Source organism: Telopea speciosissima, chromosome 1 (genome assembly GCF_018873765.1).
Source record: "Telopea speciosissima isolate NSW1024214 ecotype Mountain lineage chromosome 1, Tspe_v1, whole genome shotgun sequence".
Lineage (NCBI taxonomy): Eukaryota > Viridiplantae > Streptophyta > Magnoliopsida > Proteales > Proteaceae > Telopea > Telopea speciosissima.
The window spans coordinates 17,584,098-17,603,360 of record NC_057916.1 but is presented as its reverse complement, the minus strand read 5'-3'; the positions used below and the strand labels follow the sequence as shown (position 1 = coordinate 17,603,360).

Here is a 19,263-nt window from a genome sequence, read left to right as displayed (position 1 = left end):
ATTCTGATCTACTCTTATCAGTCCCATTGTTTGGTCTCTTTTGGTTGGATTTGTCGTCCATTGCTGTTCCAAAGTGATGAGCGCAATTTCAGGTATATAAGGTTTCATTTGTTTAGAGGAAAAGGCCGGATGAGATTGTTAAGAAGATGAGACTCACATGATGGTGGGATTCTGTTAGGATGGTATTTTAAAATGTCACATTAACAAATGAAACAATTAATCATTTCTCCTCAGTTTTTGTAAGTTTATCACCCTTAATTGTTTTTCCCTCCTTTTTTCGGTCTTTTGTAATAATTTACAAATTCTCACCAAGCAGTCTAAGCAGGAGCTGGTTGATGTTCATAGAAGTATAACAATAATAAGATCTGACAATACCATAAAGGTAAGGTAAGAAGACCAACGTGAAGTTGTTGCCAAGATATGTGGATCACTGGGCTAGCAAACTTAGTGGGCCCTGATCTCTATCTAGGCCTTCGTTTTGATAAACATCATTGAAAATATGATGAAGACTTGGTGGAAGAGCTCAAAGTTGAAAGTCGTACGTGAACAGTAAAGGTGTGATACTGTGATCTGTGAGGTGTAGTAGTCTCGGATGAATTTGCTGCTATAAAGTTGGCAGTTAAGGAAATGGAATTTTAAAGGGTATTGTAGAAAATATTAAAACTTAGGAGGTTATTTATGAATTCACAAAAAAAGTAAAATATTCCATTTTCTTGGCTGTCAGCCTTGTAACAGCAAAAAAATATTCATCTCATGGGAGGCATTATAAGTCTTTCCCTTTTTATTTTGGTCGAAATTCCGTTATAAGTCTTCCAAGTCGTCGCCCCTCCGACATAAATCAAGACGTATAGTGTGGGACACAACACCACAGGTGAGGTTGGCAGTTGACAAGAACGAAGTTCTCCGTTTTTGAAGGAACGAGGTGGCCCAGCTGGATGAAGCCCGGCCATAACTCCCTAGGCTAAGGCCGTGACTCATTCTTTGGTTGGTGAAGTGGCATATAGTAAACGAGATACTAGCCACCAGCTGGCAACTCTTGCCATGTATAATGCTACTACCTGCTTGTAGGGATGTAAAGAGATAACCGAAATCCAAATCCAATCCGCATCTATATCCGTTGAGGGACATCCGTATATCTAGAAAAAAAAATCCAAATATTCCGATAAAAATCCATTCAAAAAAAATTTTGAATATTTAATAATAAAAAATTAAATAAATAATGATCTTGAGGGTTTTTGAAGATTCAATAAGTTTTAGAATATGAGGAAAAGAGAATAATGATCTAAGAGATATGGCTTGAGAGTGAATTACATCCGCTTGGGTGAAGAAGGTTTGGGTTACACAAGGTAGAGATATAAATGGATGGTTGAAAAATCCAAATTTGATCCGCATCCGATTCCATCCGAATTCATTTAGAAGTATCCTTATTTGATCAGTAAATATCTGAATCCGATCACATATGATCTGTATCCGAGTCGAATCCAATCGGACCTTTATTCGCTGGTATAACTGGAGCGCTGCTGTGTGCATCATGTGACGCAGCAGCAGCCATGTGTACATAATAGAACCCGCTGCGCACACATGGTCACTGCTACACCGCACAATACGCACAGCAACACTCCAGTTATAACAACGGATAAAAATTCATCCCAACCTGCTTATACTCCTCAGTCCTCAGTCCTCACACTGGATACACACGCCTCGCCTGGCAGGCATGTGCCATTAATGGAAGTGTCACAGGCCACAGAAAGGGTCATTTGCACAACTAACTGCTTCACACAACCATTCGTTCGCTTGATGGCCGTGGCCCTCTCCTCACCTCTCTTCTGGTTCACTTCTCTAAAGTCAGCGCCGACGTTTCCTTTGACCAATTGCTTCAATTGGGTAAAATGCACAAAACAACGCAACTCGACGTCACTTCACTCCAATCAAGGCATTCCAACCCCTGAATAGGGCTTCTAATCTAACTTGTGATGACTAACTCGTAACCACTACAACCCCACCTATACGTCTTCCATGTTTGTAAGTATTACTCTAATGCCTTAGACCTCGAAAATAAACTTACTCTGATGCTCATGGCCACGAAGGATGAAATTTTTTGGATTCTTATGTCTTGTTTTGTGTAGTGGTTGATATAATTATTATTGAGCTTGGATATGTTTGTGTTAATTTTCAAGTCTATTACATGTATAAGGTTAAAATTATAATTTTTTAGGGATTGGGGTTTCTAGGGTTCTCTATATACTGTTTATGTGAGGAAAACCCTATACTTAAACAAGTGAGATCACATTGTGAGGTGGAGAGTAATGTAGAAAAGTTTTAAGATTAATGAAAAATTTGTTGGTTCTTTTGCGTGGATGTATGCATTTGTCCCACATTAAATTAATCTTGTTGTGTGTCATTATTTGTTTGGTTTCTTCTTTATAGTTGCGCATTCATTAACAAACAGAAGGGTTGGTAGAGTTTGTGAGAAATCGATCACGCCAAGTAATAAACTGATCGCAAATTCAACTTACAGCTGAGAACTAAATCCATGACATGACCAAACATCAAAATGTTCCACTCCTTTATATAGAATGATCTTAACATTTCTCAATTTGTGACTCAAAGGGGGTTCTCCCATGCTCTGTCAACAATCTGAATGAATCTAATGAGAGGTCTACATATCAAAAAATTTGAAGGGCTTTGAAGAATAAGGCCTAAGAAACAAAAAGCCGAACTAGGATAACCAAAGGGCTCTGGTCCAAAATTCCTAGGGCTTTGAAGACCACCTCAAAAGAGGAGAATGATGCCAACCACTCTTCATTAACCAGAACCCAGTCAAGCTTGCAAACAACCCTGTCTTCAGCTGTCTGATTAACCAAAGCCCAAATTTTATTAAGATCTTTCTATTATTTTTGTGTTATTGATACTATATATAAAATTTCAAGTCGTATCATGTTAACCTCAATACAATCCATATATCTAATGTATCATGTCGGTTTATAGTCCGGTTGGCCGGCCGGTCATTTATTATATATGTTGTACTCATGTACGTTGAGACTTTTGACCCGTTTATTAAATAAAATTAATAAGCTTTGGGAAGCATTTTCTGTTTTAATAAACTCAATGCCACCTATAATAAGCTGAACCATTCCATACAATATGCAGCTACATAAATTAAACATCTTCCAATATTTGAAAGGTCATATATATTATACAACTTAATTAGTTTATTTAATAACATTGATTTAGGTCAACTATTAAAATGATTAGTTGAACTAAACATAGGGCCGGGGGGTGCCTCTAAAATGACCTAAACATCCTTGTTTTGGTTAGACTGGATCCTCCAACTCCTACCACGGCTGGAAGAACGCTAAATTCCATTAAATGAGTTTCGAGATCTGGATCAATATTTTGGATGTGGATCGATCTTCATGCCTTATGATCGTCCGTCCTCTTCACTTTTCAATCCAACGACCAAGATTCATTGATGATTTAAGAATCTAATGAATCATGGCTTAGACGAACGAAAAATGGACGGTGGATTAGACCGGGTACCCATCTGGTCCGCTACATTTTATGCCCCATTTAGGGTTCAAGTTGTAAAAAGGGACCCAAAACATCAAAGACCAAGTAAAAACAAAAAGAAATTTTTTTTAAGAAAAAGACAAGTAAGGGTAACCCCCAACCAACAGTAGACTAAAAGGAAAGTAAAAATAATCCACGTTAGAAAAATAGAAAATGTCGGCACGCAAAAACACGAGTTAGAGAGAGAAAGCATTTCACTGAACTTAGTTTTTCAGAGAGAGAAAGTCAAAGGGGGGGGGGTGAGTGTAAGGGTGTCAATACCCAATCCGAACCGATGAAACCGGCCCGAACCAGCCCGAACGAGCTCGGACCACACCGGACCGAACTCTTAATGGTTCGGTTCGGTTTGTGGATCCAGAAAGGCAAACGGTTTGGTTTGATTTGGTTTGGACTAGCCCGACGGTGCACCGTTAGCCCGAACCCAAATCGAACCGACCTAACCCAATAAATGAGTATATCAGTAAATGCCCCATTGCCCCCTAAATGTGTTGTGATAGTTTCTCACTTTATCTCATATCCTTTGTTAGTGATTATCCAACCAATTGTATCCATAGACCATAGGTCATAGAACATAGGATACAAAGATGCATTGCATTTGAAATATTTTATGTATTTAAAAGAGAAAGAGAAGAAAAATTAGCACTAACCGGACCTTACTAGTTATATAAAATCGGTACCAAACCGAATTCAAACCGATATCAACCCGTTATCATAAATCGAAACCGACACGAAACCAAATTGCACCGAAATCGAATATTTCTTAATGATTTAGTTTTGATTTCTATAAAAGTCACACCGAAACCCAAAAACCCAAACCGAAACTGACCCGAACCGACCCCGAACCGACCCGTTGATACCCCTAGGTGAGTGCAATGATTTTGGTGATCACCGTCATGGCTGGCTCCACCTAGACTCCAAAGGAAACAACACAATACGCCATTAAATGAATATCACTCGGTTTGCGTTTGTATAGTTGTTCTTTGTATCAAGAAAAAGTAAAGGAAAGACTTTTTAAATTAACTAATGAGGGCAAGTAATTAAAATTCCGTGTTTTGACTTTCTCAAGTTTGAATCTCTCTCTCTCCTTCTCTGGTATAAAACTGTGTCTCACCTATGCAAACTTCCTCAAACGGATCTGCATAACTCCTAACAACTTTTCATCTCTCCTACTTTTTATCAAGTACGACTAAAGCCTCTTTTGCCTTTCTGGGTTTTCTCTTATTCGGCTTTTTTTGATCGATCTCTTTAAGATTTCTGTGCTTCTCTTTCAGTTTAAGATGGATAATATCGATATTCCATCTTATTTTCTATGCCCAATCTCTCTGGAAATCATGAGAGATCCTGTGACTGTGTGTTCTGGAATGACTTACGAGAGAGAGTCCATAGAGAGATGGATATTCACCAGCAAGAACAGTTCTTGCCCTGTCACGAGACAACCCTTATCTGATTCAGATCTGACTCCAAACCATACTCTCCGGCGATTAATCCAAGCATGGTGTACTCTCAATTCTTCCAACGGTATCGAACGATTCCCCACTCCAAAGCCACCCGTCGACAAAGCTCAAATCGTCAAGCTTCTCAACGATGGTAAAGCACAACAACACCAGATGAGTTGTCTCCGAAATCTCAAATCCATCGCCAATGAAAGCAAAAGGAATCGGAGATGTTTGGAATCTGCAGGAGTAGTTGAGTTCTTGGCTTCAATCGTAAGCTCTACGAACTTAGAAGACGACGAAGATACGAGTGGTAGAGCGATTGATGAAGCGCTTAACCTTCTTTATCATCTCCAGATCTCAGAGACTGGGATCAAGAAACTCATCAACAGAAATAGTGGCGAATTCATCCAAACCCTAATGCGGGTTTTGCAAAATGGGACCTACCGGTCTCGTGCTTATGCTGTATTGCTTCTGAAATTCATGTTCGAGTTTGCCGATCCAATCTATTTGATGAGCTTGCGAGTGGAACAATTTGTGGAGATCGTGAACGTGTTGCGTGATCAGATCTCACAGCATGCGACCATGGCTGCATTACAGATCATGGTGGAGATCTGTCCATGGGGTCGAAACAAGATTAAAGCAGTAGAAGCAGGTGCGGTTTCGGTACTTATAGAGATGCTTATTGAGACAACAGATCAGAGAAGGGTTTGTGAGATGGTTTTAGTGGTGTTGGATCATTTGTGTAGATGTGCAGAAGGGAGAGCTGAACTGTTCAGGCACGGAGCTGGAATTGCTGTTGTGTCTAAGAAGATACTTAGGGTTTCACATGTGGCGAGTGAAAGGGGAGTGAGGATACTGTCTTCGATCTCGAAATTCTCTGCGACTTCAAATGTTCTTCAGGAGATGTTGCAGGTTGGGGTTGTTACCAAGTTGTATTTGGTGCTTCAAGTGGATTGTAGTCTTAAAACCAAGGAGAAGGCCAAGGAGATGCTCAGGTTGCATTCTAGGGTTTGGAAGAACTCATCTTGTATCCCTGTCCACTTACTCTCTTGTTATCCATCTTAAGATATCCATAAACACTGAGAAACATTGGGACAGACCTAGCTAGCTACTCAGTTGCTGCGAGATGGCATCTTCCGCACGTTGCATCAAGCCCTTTATGTACGCTTCTATCTCCATCACAGGAAAGGAATATTCTGTTGTGGACAAATCCGGGCCACTCATACTCTGTCTCGGTGCTTGATGGTGCACCTTTTTTTTTGTACTCCTAGCTTACTGTAACACCCAAAAGGGTAAATGAGCAAATCTCACTCGTCCGATCAAATTTTTGGACATGGTTTGTGGCGTCGGCTTGTAACGAAGAGATCTATCACTCCGCATAAACAAAATAGTCAAATGTTCCATAATACATATCGGAATTCCAAAAATCTCTCCCATTTTGCTTCTAAATTGTGCGATTGCATAGAAATCATTGTATCTCCTCCATCTGATGTCAAAACAGTACGAAACCAAAAACACTAGAACACAAATCTAAAGAAATATGTTTCTTCAGTTTTCAGTCCTTCCAAAATTTCCATCTAGACTTTCGAAATTACCCTCAAACACACTGTCTTCGCGTGAACCTATAAAAACATAATTCCAAAAGCATGACCTTCACCCAACGCTTCCAAAGGCTGCCAAATACTGTAAAACACTGAGGTGAAGTGTCTCATGCTGCCATGCACATAAGCCTGAATGCTCTAGTATCAATGCCAACTTGTCACTTCATTGCCAAATGTCTAACATACCCTATGAATTGTGTCAACACTCCATTAACTTATGTGACTAACATATCACCAAAATACCTATGGACGTTCAATGTCACATGTCTACACCTTCCATACTCATTAAAATTATAGAAATACCACTATAAACGATAGAATTGCCCCTAGATGACTCTCAATCACTGTGGGACCTATGTGTAGACTGCCAAACCCTTGTAATGTTGTCACCGCCACTGTAAAACTGTAACTGCCCTAGACTACCATTGTACCCTGCCACTATCACTGTTCTGCACCAAGATACATTGTGTTGACAATAACAACAACACATGCACTGTGTTCACAACAGTGACAACCAACACACAGAAACTGCCATCTGCAATATATGTTCAACATAATAGTGGCGGGTGGGGGAGCGGAGGGGAGGCAGAACCAGTGGTGCGGTGGAGATGGGTCGGGAGGTAGGGCCGCAAGGGTGGGGTAATGGGGAGGGGCATGGGGTGGTGGCAGGTTGGAGGTGAGCTGCAGGAAATGGCCAAGAGAGGACATAGGGTAGGGCAAGGAGGACGAGGGCAGGATGAGTGGTGATGACATCAGTCGGTTATGGGCCAAGGGTTTACTTGGAGAGAGGGGTAATCTAGTGATTTAAGAATACAAAGGGAGAAAGAGAGGTGAAGTTTTGCTTTTCTGGGGGGGAATCAGAAAAGAAATTCAAGGTAGAGGACTTTGAGTAAATCTTTGGTGAGTATAAGGGAGTGAGAGTAATTGCCTCTACATTTTTTAATGAGTGTCAGGTTAGTATATGGCTATAACAGTTTGGTTTCGATTTTGATCTACTTTTTTAGCCGGTTTCGATTTAAGTCAGTTTTTATTTTGGTTTCGGTTTGGATGTTTCCTCCTAATTTTCTAATGATTCATGTACTATTTTTAGGACCCAGTTTTTATGCATGATCATGCTTGTCAACCGTTGGATGGGAGTTGGGAGCAGAAGTATAATGATACATTCCTCGTCCAAAGATTGAAGGCAAGACTATGTACATACACGTCCATAAATATAACCTTTTGCTACTAAAAAAATCCATAGTTATATCAATAATTAAAATCCACAATTATAGACTTTGCTGCTCAAAAATTCGTAGTCACAATCCGCAGTTATAGACTTTGATGAACAAAAACCCGTAGCTAAAATCCGTAGTTATAAGTTTCCCAACAAAAAATTTGCAACTAATATCTGCAGATAGAGCCTTTGCTACAAAGTATCCTTTTCCTACGATAGAAAATCTGCAGCTATAGACATAGTGACAACATTTGTAGCTGCGGAAAGAAAATTGTAGGTAATCCACAACTATAGACTATTGTTGTTAATTTTTTGACTTTTTTCTATGGAAAAAAAACCTCACTTTTTGTTGTAGTGTTATTCGCAGGTTAAAAAAAAATTAATTTTAAAATGTTGAAATGAAATGTGGAAAACTGTTGTTAGTATGAAAATACATGATTTAGACGATAACATAAACACTGTAACCACTTAATTTTAGTCCCATTAAAAATTGCCACATGGCCTAAAACCACCTCAGTTGGATCCCCACTCCATTATGTTTCAAGAAAAGTCCCCAACAAGCTTCTAGAATTTTCTTGTTCAAAAACATGAGCCATGTGCTAAATTAGTTTATCTAGTAATGTAATTAAAAGTTAAATCATGAGATTTCACTAATTTTAAGCAGCTTAACTCTTTAAGCCAAAAATAACCGCTTTCTTTAATCAGTAAAAGAAATTTTAGGCATATGATGGTTTTTCTTCCTCTATCCATTTCTAAAACGTTACATGGTCCTACATGTTTCCAGATTAGACGGTTGAGGACCGGACTTATTCCTATAATTCATGATTATAAATGGAGAAGATCGCAGAGGACGGAGCTGAATAATATAGCCGCCAAAGCAGGCTTTCGCAGTTTTGTTTTCAATAAATGATGGCCCACCCACCGCCATTGCCATTTTTGGTTGTTTCTTCTTCCTCTTTTTAGTAGAGGCCAGGTACATTTACTTGTACATTAATCCTTTGTCTGTCTAAAATGAAAATTTGTTTGTTGGCCACAGGCGTCCAAAAATTGCCCTTCTCTACTGTATCAATCATTCTGGGAAAAGATTTTGTGATACAGATCTAAAAACTGCTCCTCATAGGTATCGGTATCGTATCGTTTCAATGTATCAGTTTTGTAAGTGATCGATTCCAATATCATGCCGATATCACATCAGTGACACGGTTAGACAATAGGTAAATTGGTCAGAAAATCCATTTTTAATGGAGAATCAAGGACAAATTTATCCGATAGAATTGATTCGTAAAAATATTGATTTGATACCATATCGATTTTCGGGTTTATCAATATTTGTTTTGATACCATGCACTAAAACTATGCTCCTCACTATGCTATATACCAACAGTAGTGTCTATGGGGTAGAGGTGTCAATTGATCAATTCAGGCTCCTCACTATACAATAAATACTTGTATTCTCTAGTCAAATGGTTTTAGCTTGTTCGGGCCGAATCGGGTTGCCTATTTCGGCCACATTTTTGACACCCCTAGTATTGGGTTCAGTTAATGCTTGAAGCTTGAATTAGGATCTAAAGACTTCTGATCTGACAACCCAATCAACCACGGATAAAGTCATCATTATTTATCCCTCTTTAGGGATGGAAGTGGTCATATATACTTTGATTGGTGTAGGTTTATGTTGGGTAGTCCACCATTAGAAGTTGTTAATCTTAGCAGAATGCTCGAGAGAGAGAGAGAGAGAGTAGTGGTTCAATGGATAACAGGTTTGACATGTAATTGAGATAGAGAAGTTGGAATTGATAATAGGTTTGACATATTCTGATCTACTCTCTAATTCTCTACCCATTAATGTTTGGTAGACCTTTCAATTTGGCACAAAACTATGGCTGGCTGGGCCTCTTACATACAAGGGATTTACTGAATATATATATCCAATTAAGACAAAGACTGGGTTTTCTACGTACAACACATGTCTCAATTTAAAATAAAGGTTTGAGACTTGTGACACATTCTCTTTTGGTTGGATTTGTTGTCCATTGCTGTTGCGAAGTGGGGCTAAAGAACAATTCTCGCTAAGTTCCCACTAAATAATTCATGTTGGTTTGAGAAGTTAAGGACCCCAGATCCTCTATAATGACATCTAACCACTATACTCGATCTCACACCATCTATGGGATGTAAAAAACTACCTTATAGAGGTCATCCGCGGTTGTAACTCTACATGAACAACGTACTTAAGAGTAAAAACTTCATCTTCATCTTCAGTTTTAGATCTCCCATCTCATGTAAAGGAAGACTTGTTCATTGATGCTTTGGGTAGACTTAGGTATAGATTTTTTTTATTTTTTTTTTGGAATTAAGGGTTTTACACTTATGGCCATGCCGAAAGTAGATCCTTTTTTCCTTTTTCATTTGTAATAGGTAGGGAATGCCCTCTTTTCCTCCTTTGTAATTTTTTTTCTACTTTCTTAAATATAAAGTAACCTTTAACTAAAACTAAAAATTGCGCTGAAATATTATGCATGAAACTTTTTGCCTTTTTTTTCTTTTGTAATATTTACAAATTCTCACCAAGCAATCTAAGCATGAGCTGGATTTAACTTCTCTAATTTAAATGATATTCAAATAAGAGGAAGTAGAACAATAATAATAGGGGGGGGGGGGGGAAATGTTAACTGGTAACGTGGTTCCTGCGTCTAGACATAAATCAATGTCTTTGTGTGCAAAAAGACCTTTTAATCCCTAGTAAAATAAAAAATTGTATTCCAAATTAACCAATACCTCTGTGAATACTTTCATTGGCTACCTCGTTGGTTGAGGGGCTACATTCTGGTTAGCATTCTCTTGCCCATAATAATATCTAACAAAGGTAAAAAGAGAAACGTGAAGTTGACAAAAATTTGATAGGGTATAATTGTAATTTTGTCTATATTAATTATAAGCCAAGGCAGATATAATTTAGATCACTGGGCCAGAATACTTAGTGGGCCCTGATCTCTATATGGACCATCATCTTGATTAAAAGCATTGAAAATATGATTAAGACTTGGAGGGAGGGAGGAGCTCAAAGTTGAAAGTCGCATGTCAACAGTAAAAGGTTTGATCTGAAAAGTGTAAGTCTTCCGTTTATGTTTTTTTTGGTCGGAAAAAACTTCCGTTATACGTCTTCCAAGTCGCCTCCCCTCCGACATAAATCAAGACGTAAAGTATGGGCCACAGGCCCACAACGCCACGCCACAGTCGAGGTTGGCAGTTGACAAGAACGAAGTTCTCTTTTTGGAAGGAACGAGGTGGCCCAGATAGATGAGGCCCGGCCAAAACTAGCTAGGCTAAAACCGTGACACAAACTTTGGAGTGGCGTAGTGAGCGAGAGACTAACCACCAGCTGGCAATTCTGGCCATTGTGCTCCTCAGTACTCACACAGGATACACACGCCTCGCCTCGCATGGGTGGTTTGCCTTTGTTGTAGTGTCAAAGGCCACACGAAGGGTCATTTGCACAGTTCACTGCTTCCCATAGGCCATAACCATTCGTTCGCTGGGTGGCCGCGTGGCCCTCTCCTCTCCTCTCTTCTCGTCCCCTTCCCTTGGCCAAAGTCAGCGCCGACTTTTCCTTCGACCACACGTTGCTTTAGTTGGATAAAAAGCGCCACGCCACTCTTCAATCAAGTTGCTCCAACCCCTGAAAAGGGCTTCTATTCTAACAAGTGATGACATATTAACCCATATAATCAGCCAGGGACCAGTTGACCGTATTCTATAAATTAAAATGGTCCTCACTTATTCGTAACGACTACATCCCCACCCATTACTCTACTATAATGTCCACGTGAAATTTCTTGTATTGTATATTATTGTTTATATGGTTCCTTTGTCATGTATGTCCATTCGTTTCTATAAGTGGTATCAGAATAAGATTCGATAAATTGTTGCAGATGATGTATGAAAATCTGAAAATCAAGTTGTGCTCAAAGAATAGAAGAAGTTACAATAATAGATCATTTTTTTTTTACCCACTATAGAGTGTGGATCTGGTTTTCTCCCTGCATCCACGAAGCTGTTGAAGGGAAGAGAGAGAGAGAAAGAGGAAGCAAAAGACGTATGTAGAGAGAACCATTGTATGATTTCGACTCCAATTCTGATTCTGATTTCGTATGTGAGCGAGGAGGGAGAAGAAATGTTGAGTTCCAATAGGAATAGAAAGATGAAGTGAAAAGGAGATAGATTGTATCGTACAAGAAAAATGTATATTTTATTGTTTATTATTTCAAGGAGAAAGGAGGGTGGTGAGATCGATGTACAATACATTTTAGGAGAAAAGAATAAGATTGGGGTAGAATCTGAGACATGAAGAGCTTGTTAACCGGTGGAGTATACTATCCCAAGGTATTTGGCGTCGCGGACACTATGGATTGTATGAATTAGACAGATTCTACTTTGTTGGTATAGATCTTACAAGTTCTTGTAAATAAATAGTAGTTCATTGAGGTTCATGGTGGATACGAAGGGCAAAGATCAGGTAAATCAGATGCTGGTAAAGAGTTCAAACTTTTACATAAAACCCTTTAATGACTATACTGCCTTCACCTTATGGTAACAATAAGTGAAGAGTATTCTTACGTAAGCGAGGACAATTAAAACCTCTCAAGAAGAAATTTAAAAAAAAAAAAAACTAAAGAAGGTGACGAAAGTTGAGTGGTTAGAGTTGACGGATCTAGCAAATAACACTCTTTATGAGATCATTGGATTGATGTATCTGGTGGAAAACTTGACAAAGCTGGAGTGCAGTACATGTCTAGGTCGTTGATGAATCACCTGTTTTTTTATTTTTAAATGATTATATCACCCTTGATTGTCAGAGGGAGTAAAACTTGAGTCACACTTGGATGAGTTCAATAGGTGACTGACGGAATTGTTGTCTCTAGATGTTAAGATCCAAGAGGAGGACAAGACACTTCTCTTATAGGTTCCATGATCTCCTTCATTTAATTACGTTATGATTACATTATTGATCGGTAAAGAGACTCTCAAACTCTACGAAGTTATTACGGCTTTGCTGATGAATGAAACACGATGGAAAAGTAGCGGTGACTGTTGGGGTTCCACGTGGAAGGTGAAAGTAATAATTCACATCGGATGTGAGTAGCTCAATGTGGAGACCTATAGGTACTTAGACACCCTCTCTTTAAGGGGTAGCTTTTAAGGATGAGTTCTACAAAAGTCCCTAACAGTGAGGGGATGTCAGAGGAGGGTAATGCATTGATTACAGGTGGTGATTTGGGAAGAGGTTAATCAAATAAGAGACTGGATGAGTTCAACAAGCACAAGGGTCGCTCCAATTTGATATGTCGCAAAATAACTTGCAAGTATTGTGAGGAAGGTCATTTAAAGAGGAATCGTGCAAAATGTAAGAAAGATAAAAAGGAGAAAGAGAGCATGCATGAATGAGAATGAAGATAAATCATCTAATACTACTATGGTGGAAGGGTTCTGGAGTGATGAGGATATCTTTCTCACTACTTCATCAGGTATGAAAACTTCAGATTGGATACCTAGAAAGATCCTAAATTTTATTAGGGCAAAAGATTGCTATCTGATTGTGTAGCGCATACACCAGCACAAGGGCCAATAAGAGCGTATGCAAGAACATATAACTGAATGAGATTTTTTAGTTCATTGGAGGCTAAGCAGTACTTTCGCACGGTCATGTGTCTAAGCACAGAAACCATGCGACGGATTAACATTTTTTTTTCCCTTTTTATTAATTTTATGTTATTTTTTTAATATAATTTCAAGTCGTGCCATGTTAACCTCAACACAATCCAAATATCTAATGCATCAGTGCATCATGTTATTTCATAGTTCGTAGTCCGGTTGGCCGGTCTGTTATTATGCTATACTCATGTTGAGACTTTTGATCCGTTTATTAAATAAAATTAATAAGCTTTGGGAAGCATTTTATGTTTTAATAAACTCAATCCCACCTCTTATAAGCTGAACCATTCCATACAATATGCAGCTACATAAATTAAACATCTTCCAATATTTTAAAGGTCATATATTATACACCTTAATTAGTTTATTTAATAATCTCACCAAGAGTTGTCAAATCCCCAATTGGTTTAGGTCAACTATTAAAATGTTTAGTTGAACAAAACCATCTGATTAGAGTGATTTCTAAACTGCCTAAATTGATCAAGCAGTTAAAAGAAGGAGTCTTAAATGAAGCATGGGGATTCACGTCATAGAGCTGGAGGGTTAGGTCATTAATTAAATGGGTTTCTAGATCCAGGTCAATTCATTGCATGATCAGAAACCGCGCGGGGTTTGGTTTTGATTCGATTTGATTCCAAGGAGAGTTGATGTGATTCGAAACCAGACCAGTTCCGCATCGGTTCTGAAAAGTAGTACCTATCCCATACCTGTTCGGTTCTGGTTCCTATTCGATTCATCTTCAATTCCAATACTCGATTTATATTATATATTATATATAATATAATGCTATAATATTATATAGTAGTATTATAAATCAAATACTAATATTAATAATATATATTAATATTAATAATGCATTAATATACTATAATAATTTAATATTATAATTAATATACTAAAATTACTTGATACTCAAATTAAGTTCGATTTTGGTACCTAAATTCGATTCCTAAGCTGAAATCAAATTTGAACTAAAATGAGCTCGGATCCTGTATCCCAGTTCCAAATGGTAACCAAATTCCATTTGGTTTGGTTTCGGTGGATCCGAATAGAGTTTTCGATTCCGGTTCTAATTTGATAGCCTTAATCAAGCTTAGACTAAGGAAAATGAGTAGTGGATAGGCCGAGCACCCATCTGGTCCGGTCCATTTTATGCCCCATTTAGTTAGGATTCAACATGTCAAAAGGTACCCAAAACATCAAAGACCAAGGAAAAACGAAAGAAAAAGTTTTTTTAAGGAAAGGGTAGCAGTTGACAAGAAAAATAGAGGAATAATCCACGTAGAAAAATAGAAGATGTCGGCATGCTAAAACACGAGTTACAGGGAGAAAGATTTTCACTGAACTTAATTTTTGGTTTTTAGAGAAAGTCATCCAAATTACGAGTTCGAAAATTCTTTTTTTCCCTCTCTCCTTCTCCCTCTGGAAAGGTGTCTGTGCGGTACCCAAACCGATAGCTGAAACAGGAATCGTACCGCATTACCGGTACCATACCAATATGAAAAATGATATCATACTTGGTACGGTATAGTATTGGTATGAAGGTTGAAACTATTGGTGTATATATTTATATATATAATAATTTATGGGAAGTAGTTTTTTGTCCGGGAGTATAGCCTAAGCCAGCACTCCCAAGTGTCTATCTCTCTCCTTCTCAAAATAAAGGGGGCAAAGGTGTCTTTTCATATGGGGAAGAGAAAAAGAAACCCATGGGAGTGCTGGCGTAGGCCACAAAGAACTTTCTCCCATAATTTATATATACAATATAACATACTAAATATAATATATTTCATATTATATATACAAATCTTATTAAGTTATATATAATATAACATATTGAATATCAAATACTGGTACCGTATCGAATACTGTACCAAATAAAAGCATACAAAAACTGAACCGTTCCAAATTGGTACGGTATTGGTATGGGAAAGTCACAATTTATTCAATACGGTACGATATTGATATGGGGTATTTGATTTTTGTATTATTCTAAAACCGCACCAAGTACCGGTACTGTATCAGATTGACACCCTTATCTCTTTCCCTCGTTCTCTCCTATTTCTGGTCTCTGTTACGCTTTCACTATTTTTTTTATATTGAAGATCCCTCGTCTTTCTTTGGTGGTGCTGTCCCATGTAGGGAAATAGTGGTATGTTAAACTCTTTTTTTTTTTTTTATTCTACTTTTTTATTGATTTGCAAGTTTCATGTTGGTGTTAGTATTTTGTCCGTTTTGTGCGTGTTCCTTGCTCTTCATATTCCATCTCCCCAAAACTAACTAATTGATATATCTTCCACTTTACCCTTGTTGATATCTCTCACTCTTTGTGCGTGTTCCTTGTCATTTGTATTCATTTTCATTAAGAAGTATCACTCTTTTGTCGAGAATAATGAAGTATAGTCATCAGATTTTTAAAATTTCAACAAATGCAAACATTAGAGATGGACTTTCCCGTAACAGAGCAAGTGCAGGAAGCGGTTACAACCGTCAGAAAGCAGTTACAACCATTGGGATGTAGGATCTGATGGGCAATACTGGAGTCGATCTCTGATGGTTTTGTGAAGCTGTTATTTGGATCAAACAATAAGAAACGTTATTTCCTATCTTCAAAATGATTGTTCTTCTTCGCCTTTTGCAGATTCGATCAATCTTGTATACTAAATATTACCTTCTTGTTTTCATATTTTGTATGTTGTTATTTTTAATTTTGTTTCATGGGAGATTAACTAACAAATTGACTAACTCTTTGACTTGAAGGAATGTCGGTCGTATGTACACGATTTGGCCAAATTCTATTCCATGGATCAAAGAGATTTGCTCTTCTCCTTCCACGTGCGTTTCACATTGTTTTTAATAAAGACTTTTATTACCCCAAAAAAAAAGAAAAAAAAAAAAGAGAAAAAGAGAGAGAGAGAAAGTCAAAGAGGGGCAAAGCCTTGAGTGCAGTGATTTTAGTGATCACCGTCATGGCTCCATCTAGACTCCAAAAGAAAAAACCCCATATGCCATTAAATGAATATGACTCGGTTTACGTTTGTACAATTGTTCGTTGTATCAAGAAAAAAGTAAAAGAAGAACACTAGAAGATTTTTTAAATTTAGGAGGGTAAAGTAATTAAAAAATGAAATAATAAAGTTGTCATTTTTGAGGATTTTGCTAGCTAGCTAACTGCTAACCCATTAAAATTCCGTGTTTTGACTTTCTCAATTTTGAATCTCTCTCTCTCTCTCCTTCTCTTTCTCTGGTATGTATAAAACTGTGTCTCACCTATGCAAACTTCCTCAAAACGGATCTGCACAACTCCTAACCACTTCATCTCTTTCTCTTTTTATCAAGTCCTCAACGCCTCCCCTCTCCCTTTCTGGGTTTTCTTGATTTCTTAAGATTTTCTTTTGAGCTTCTCTTTCAGACTAATTAAGATGGATGATATCGATATTCCATCTTACTTTCTATGCCCAATCTCCCTCGAAATCATGAGAGATCCAGTTACCGTTTCTTCCGGAATGACTTACGAGAGAGAATCCATAGAAAGATGGATATTCTCAAGCAAGAACAGTTCTTGCCCTGTTACGAGACAACCTTTATCTGATGCAGATCTGACTCCAAACCACACTCTCCGACGATTAATCCAAGCATGGTGTACTCTCAATTCTTCCAAAGGTATCGAACGATTCCCAACTCCAAAGCCACCCATCGACCAAGCCCAGATCCTCAAGCTTCTCAACGATGGTAAATCCCAACAACACCAAATGAATTGTCTCCGAAATCTCAAATCCATCGCCAATGAAAGCGAAAGGAACCGGAGATGTTTGGAATCTGCAGGAGTAATTGAGTTCTTAGCTTCAATCGTAAACTCTACGAACTTAGAAGACGATGAAGGTGCGAGTGGTAGAGCGATTGATGAAGCGCTTAACCTTCTTTATCATCTCCAGATCTCGGAGATTGGCATCAAGAAACTCATCAACAGAAATAGTGGCGAATTCATCCAAACCCTGATGCGGGTCTTGCAAGATGGGACCTACCAATCTCGTGCTTATGCTGTAATGATTTTGAAATCCATGTTCGAGCTTGCCGATCCAGTTTACGTGATGAGCTTACAAGTTGAACAGTTTGTGGAGATCGTGAACGTGTTGCGTGATCAGATCTCACAAAATGCTTCCATGGCTGCATTACAGTTGATGGTGGAGATCTGTCCATGGGGTCGAAACAAGATTAAAGCAGTAGAAGCAGGTGCGGTTTCGGTACTCATAGAGATGCTTATCGAGACGACAGATCAGAGAAGGGTTTGTGAGATGGTGTTAGTGGTGTTGGATCATTTGTGTAGATGTGCAGAAGGGAGAGCTGAACTGTTCAGGCACGGAGCTGGAATTGCTGTTGTGTCTAAGAAGATACTTAGGGTTTCGGATGTGGCAAGTGAAAGGGGAGTGAGGATACTGTCTTCGATCTCGAAATTCTCTGCGACTTCAAATGTTCTTCAGGAGATGTTGCAGGTTGGGGTTGTTACTAAGTTGTGTTTGGTGCTTCAGGTGGATTGTAGTCTTAAAACCAAGGAGAAGGCCAAGGAGATGCTTAGGTTGCATTCTAGGGTTTGGAAGAACTCATCTTGTATCCCTGTCCACTTACTCTCTTGTTATCCATCTTAACAAGAGATTAGTTTTGCACTTTTTGTACAAAATTGGATAAGATATACATGCATAGGCATGGAAATTTCTTTCCAGTACAAAAAAAAAAAATTTCCATAGAAGAAAAGTTTGTTCTCCTTATTTTAACAAGTTTTAATTTAGGATAAATCTTGTCATAATCAAATTTTGGTGAAAAAGATATTGTAATTTTTTTTTTTGTTCTTTTAGTATGTACATATTTTGTTTTCAATGATGATAAAATAAGAGTAGTTTGTTCTTTGTGTACAAAACTGAATAAGAGATAAAATCAAGGGTATGGAAATTTTTGTATATAGCACAAAAGAAATTTCCATTGAAGAGAAGTTTGTTCACCTTGTAAGCAAGCTTTTTGAAGGAAACAAAAAAAAAGATGTAACCTTACATTTTTACCCTTTTGTATAATACTCTCTTTTCAAGTGCAAAATCCTAGCATTTCACATGTCAAGTGGAAAAACGTGCAAACTAATGACAAATCTGAATAATAACATAAGGCTCGAGTTTTCCTTAATCCATTCACCATAAGGCCTCAAATATGCCCAAGAGGATATCAGGAGTGTGTTTTGGGGAACATACTAAAACCCTATAGGGGTTTGTAATCCCTAAGATAGCAGTGTGATGAACCTTCACCGTATGGTGAAGAAAAACTTTCTCCACCACATAGTGGTAAAAAAAAAAAAATTAACCTATGAGGCCTTGCCTTAAAAATTTGGAGGAATAAGAGAAAGGACAATCAAAAGAAGGTTATAACTTCTAAATTCATCACTTAGATGACAACAAAAAACATACTTTACTTTTTAGGGAAAAGGAATGCTAACTACACACTGGGCGCAATGTGTACCTACACCTAAACATAGCTCAATGCGAAAAGACCAATGCACACCCTGGAAAGCCTAAAAGGACCAAGGGTGCACCGGTCTTTTTTGCTTTAGACTGTGTCTAAGCACAGATACATGCCAACGCACAGTACAGATTAGTGTTACTTCTCCCAAATTTATATGTCAACCTTTAAGATTCAGATAAATGAGAAATATATCATTGTCTACTAATTTGATCGAGATGTGACA

The 19,263-nt window shown here is 38.1% G+C and overlaps 2 protein-coding genes across 2 annotated transcripts; both read left to right on the top strand.

The window, feature by feature from the left end:
* Nucleotides 1–4,805: 4,805 nt before the first annotated feature.
* Nucleotides 4,806–6,082, top strand: LOC122645186 (E3 ubiquitin-protein ligase PUB23-like). The gene has a single exon (XM_043838521.1). The coding sequence runs from the start codon at nt 4,848–4,850 to the stop codon at nt 6,069–6,071; it is 1,224 nt and encodes a 407-aa protein (XP_043694456.1). The 5' UTR covers nt 4,806–4,847; the 3' UTR covers nt 6,072–6,082.
* A 10,872-nt stretch (nt 6,083–16,954) lies between these two features.
* Nucleotides 16,955–18,184, top strand: LOC122646127 (E3 ubiquitin-protein ligase PUB23-like). The gene has a single exon (XM_043839621.1). The coding sequence runs from the start codon at nt 16,958–16,960 to the stop codon at nt 18,179–18,181; it is 1,224 nt and encodes a 407-aa protein (XP_043695556.1). The 5' UTR covers nt 16,955–16,957; the 3' UTR covers nt 18,182–18,184.
* Nucleotides 18,185–19,263: the final 1,079 nt, after the last annotated feature.

Coding starts and splice junctions, on each gene's coding strand:
- LOC122645186 (XM_043838521.1), top strand. CDS start 4,848: ATGGATAATATCGATATTCCATCTTATTTTCTATGCCCAATCTCTCTG.
- LOC122646127 (XM_043839621.1), top strand. CDS start 16,958: ATGGATGATATCGATATTCCATCTTACTTTCTATGCCCAATCTCCCTC.